This window comes from Bison bison, unplaced genomic scaffold (genome assembly GCF_000754665.1).
Source record: "Bison bison bison isolate TAMUID 2011002044 unplaced genomic scaffold, Bison_UMD1.0 scf7180017864482, whole genome shotgun sequence".
Taxonomy (NCBI): Eukaryota; Metazoa; Chordata; class Mammalia; order Artiodactyla; family Bovidae; genus Bison; species Bison bison.
This window is the reverse complement of record NW_011495042.1, coordinates 32,285-35,957: the sequence shown is the minus strand read 5'-3', so window position 1 is coordinate 35,957 and position 3,673 is coordinate 32,285. Positions and strand designations below refer to the sequence as shown.

The 3,673-nt window shown below is 51.5% G+C and overlaps 1 protein-coding gene across 1 annotated transcript in view; it reads left to right on the top strand.

The window, feature by feature from the left end:
* LOC105004671 (cathelicidin-2) overlaps positions 1 to 171 on the top strand; it is a 1,645-nt gene extending 1,474 nt beyond the window's left edge. The window contains exon 5 of the mRNA XM_010862337.1: positions 10 to 171. Coding sequence (XP_010860639.1) covers positions 10 to 70 — 61 coding nt within the window. The 3' untranslated portion in view covers positions 71 to 171. The remainder of the gene's footprint in view (positions 1 to 9) is intronic.
* The last annotated feature ends 3,502 nt before the right edge of the window (positions 172 to 3,673 follow it).

Sequence of the window (3,673 nt, the reverse complement as noted above, 5' to 3'; positions counted from 1 at the left end):
CCCGCCGCCCCCGCCGCCGATCCGCCCACCGTTCGGTCCACCCATAGGACCGTTTCCTGGTAGACGGTGAACAATAGGCAGATAACTCCCTGATAAGGGCTTCTGGTGAATCAGAAGCCCAGGGAAGACCTCTTGGGATCTCTTTTGCCCTGAGTCAGCATCCAAAAAATAAAACCTTGTGAAAACAACTTCCTCCAGCTTTCAATTTCAATTGTCTCCCCTCTTCCAACTTATCATGACCGTTAGGAGTGTCTTTGTGTGTGTGTGTCTATGTGTGTGTGTGTGTCTATGTGTGTGTGTGTGTCTACGTGTGTGTGTGTGTGTCTATGTGTGTGTGTGTGAGTGTGTGTGTGATCACTCCTGTGAACACAGAGAAGCATGAGGCCCCTGTTCCTTCCAGGAGGGCACGAGGCAGGCAGCAGCCCCAGGAGCTCCAGAACTGCGTCCCCACCCTCGGGTCCCTCCCAAGCCCTTCACCCACCCCTGCCCTCCTCCTCCAACACCCAGTAGGATGGAAGGAGACCTGCCGTGGGTGCAGAGCTGGTGGGGCTGCTGCTCCTGCTCACGTGGAGCTGACAGTCCACGAGGGGCCAGGCTGCTCACCTTGCTAAACACTCACAGAGAGGACGTTCAGTCTCAGGACTAAGCCTGCATGGACCATGCCCAGAACATTCCTCTTCCCCATGACGATCTTAACTCTGGAAAGTCCACGCCTCCTGACTTTGCTGTGGCATTCAGACACATCACTGTCTTTCTAGTTGGCTGCCACATTTTAGTGGTGGGTCTGTGTGACGGAATCCAGTGATACAAAACTTCTCATTAAAATGAAGCATTCATTTGCATCGGGGCAATGAGCTGAATACTGTGTGAGACGCAGAAAGTGACACACAGGTCACATCTCTGTTTCCCCGGGAGTTCAGACACTGTCTGTGTCCTGCGCACTCCCCATGCTCTAGCTGACCTTTGCTCTGGGGCAGACTGGAAGCACTAGGAAGTTTGTATTCTGGTAGCAGCTTCAACCAACCATTGGAGGGACTTGGGGGAAAAACACCTCCTCTTCCTCACCCTTGGGGTGGCCCACTCCAGATATGTATATCCCTGTGTGAGATCCCCACCGGGATTTAGCCCCAACCACCTCCATCAGTGACCTCTTCATTGACCCCTCCTCTTCTGACTCATGTCCTGCCCTGTCTCCCCTGTCCACACTTCTGCTGGCTTTTTCTGGTATCTCCTCCCAAACAAACTCCTTCCACCAAAGGTGTGTCTTAGGTCTCCTGCTGGGTCCTCCTGAACAAGCCACAGATTGCCTTCTCTGAGAGGGACAGAGGGCAGGATCTCACAGAGCATTTACTCTGCGACCTGTCAGGCTTGGCTCCTCTTGGTGAGCAGGTGGGGCTAATTTCAGGCAGGTTAGAGGAACCTCACACTTCTTAGTCTAGGGAACATGGCCTCTGATGGCAGTGGAGTCGTGGAGAGTCTGTCCACTTGTTCCATACGGGTCAGGTGCGGGGCCTGATGTGGAGACAAGAGAGAAGGGCCCGAGGAGTCCAGGGTGGTGGTGCAGGAGTTGGGGGTCCTGGGGGCAAGTGCTGAAAGTCAAGGGGCACTTAAGGTTTCACAATATGGTGAGAGGAGACAGGAGGTGAAGAGGCCCAGGGAGATGACTCCTCATGTTTCTCAGTGTTTGTGTACATGTGAAGGTCACTCACTTCAGGGCAGGGGGCAGCTTCCTTGCTTGGGGGCACTGAAATCAAAGACAGAGTGGAGGAGATCAAGAGATCAGGAAGAGGGGAGCCAATCGGCATGGACCAGAAGGGGCTTCTCCATCCCCCAGACACGTGCTGTGTCAAGCAGGGAAACTGGACTGTTACTAGACAAGGCCCTTGTGGATCTTGATTGTATTTGTCCTTGCATGAATGAAGCTGTAAGATATAACATGCAGCCCCCTGTTCTCCCGTGTGCCACTCTGCCTCTGTGTCATCCCCAGCTGGAGCAGGGTAGGAGCTGTCAGGGGAGGCAGAGAGCTACATTGTCACTTTCATGGCCCCTAGGCACTTTCAACTGTGTGGACTCATTCATCCTCAAAAATGTATCTAATGTTATATTTTACAACTCAGTTCAGTTCAGTTCAGTTCAGTCGCTCAGTCGTGTGTGACTGATGCTCAGAGCCTCAAGGAGCAACACCCCTATCACGGGAAGGGTGAAAAATGAAAATCTCAACAAAACGACTCTTTCCTGGAAAAAGAGGAAAACGGGGCACTTGGAGGGATACATCTAGAGGCAAAGGTGGCCGATCACATTCCAGATGCACCTCTCTCAGACGTGGGGTCTGTGTCAGAGCTCCCTGAGGGCTTTGGTCCACCAGGGTCCTGAAGATGCCTGGTCCTTCATGGGTGGGTGTGCTAAGTTAAAGGAGGATGCGTGGGCTGTGCCACTGCTGCTGCTCAGCCTCAAAGACATCTTTTGACACCTGTGCCTGAACAAGGCCCCTCGGTCAAGAAAACTTCCCAAATTTACCTGGTTGCATTTCTCACTGTCTCATGGGCAGTACACCAGAGACTGGCAATGTGATCCGGTGTCTGCCTATGAAACTGGATGGTCAAGCCTCAGTCTCTGGGGGTATCAAACCTTGTTGCAATAGAATGCTCTTCGCTCACTACCTCTGTTATGACTCACATTGATATGCAAGGAAAATGACCATTTACCAGCCATGTTAATGGAATCAACAAATGAATTAAACTTGCGCTGGCTAGGTAGGGCCTCTAGGCATGTGGATACACCATCGCATGGGACATGGTGATCCATTTAAATCCACCATCAGACCTCAAAATATTGACAAAGCCTAGCGATGCCAGCACATGAGGCCAAGGAAGCCTGGCCAAAGTGGCTGACTCCCAGCCTCACGACTGAGTGACAAAAGGAATTCCAGGGCAATTACAGGGATGCCATCCCTGTCTGCACAGCATACATGGGATATGATATTCAAAGACTCCCTGACGGTCTGTGTTTCATATCTGGATTCACAGAACACATCCGATCTGCAACAGCATTGCCCTATAGTAAGAAACTGGGTGTGAACAGCTACCCAGATGATTCCCTGGACCTTCAGTGCCCCCAATCTCATCTCCAAGTAGTCAGTACCATTGGAAGATGAAATGGACTCTGAGAGGAAACATCGAAAGGATAACTATACACCCAAGGCTCACCTCCCAGTGGAGCACACACTTAGGGAAGGCAACTTGAATTCTAAATGAGCTGATTCCCTGGGAGGCTATCTTCTAGCTAAGTAGAGTGTTTAATTTTGAGGCTCAGAAATGAGGGAAGAGGCCCATACTGATGGAAGACTCTCAAACCACATGAGTAATCTTTCTCACCCCACTTGTTTTTTTCCCAGGCACCTCTGGCAGCTCCTAGTATCGGAATTTGGAAGCTGCAAAGAAGACCCACTTGGGGGTGACTCTACCCTAGTGCTCATTGCACTGCCAGCTCTGCTGCTGGAAGGCTATTGATGACAATGATCATGAATATGAGGTGGAAACTCCTAAGGCGATCCTACTGGTGTTTCAGGGCATAGGGAGCTGTTCTATGATGGGTCACGGCATAAAAGGATGAAGCTGCTGAGCACGTAGGGAGGAGTCTGGGCCCATGGTCTAAGACAAGGGGAGGACTGGGG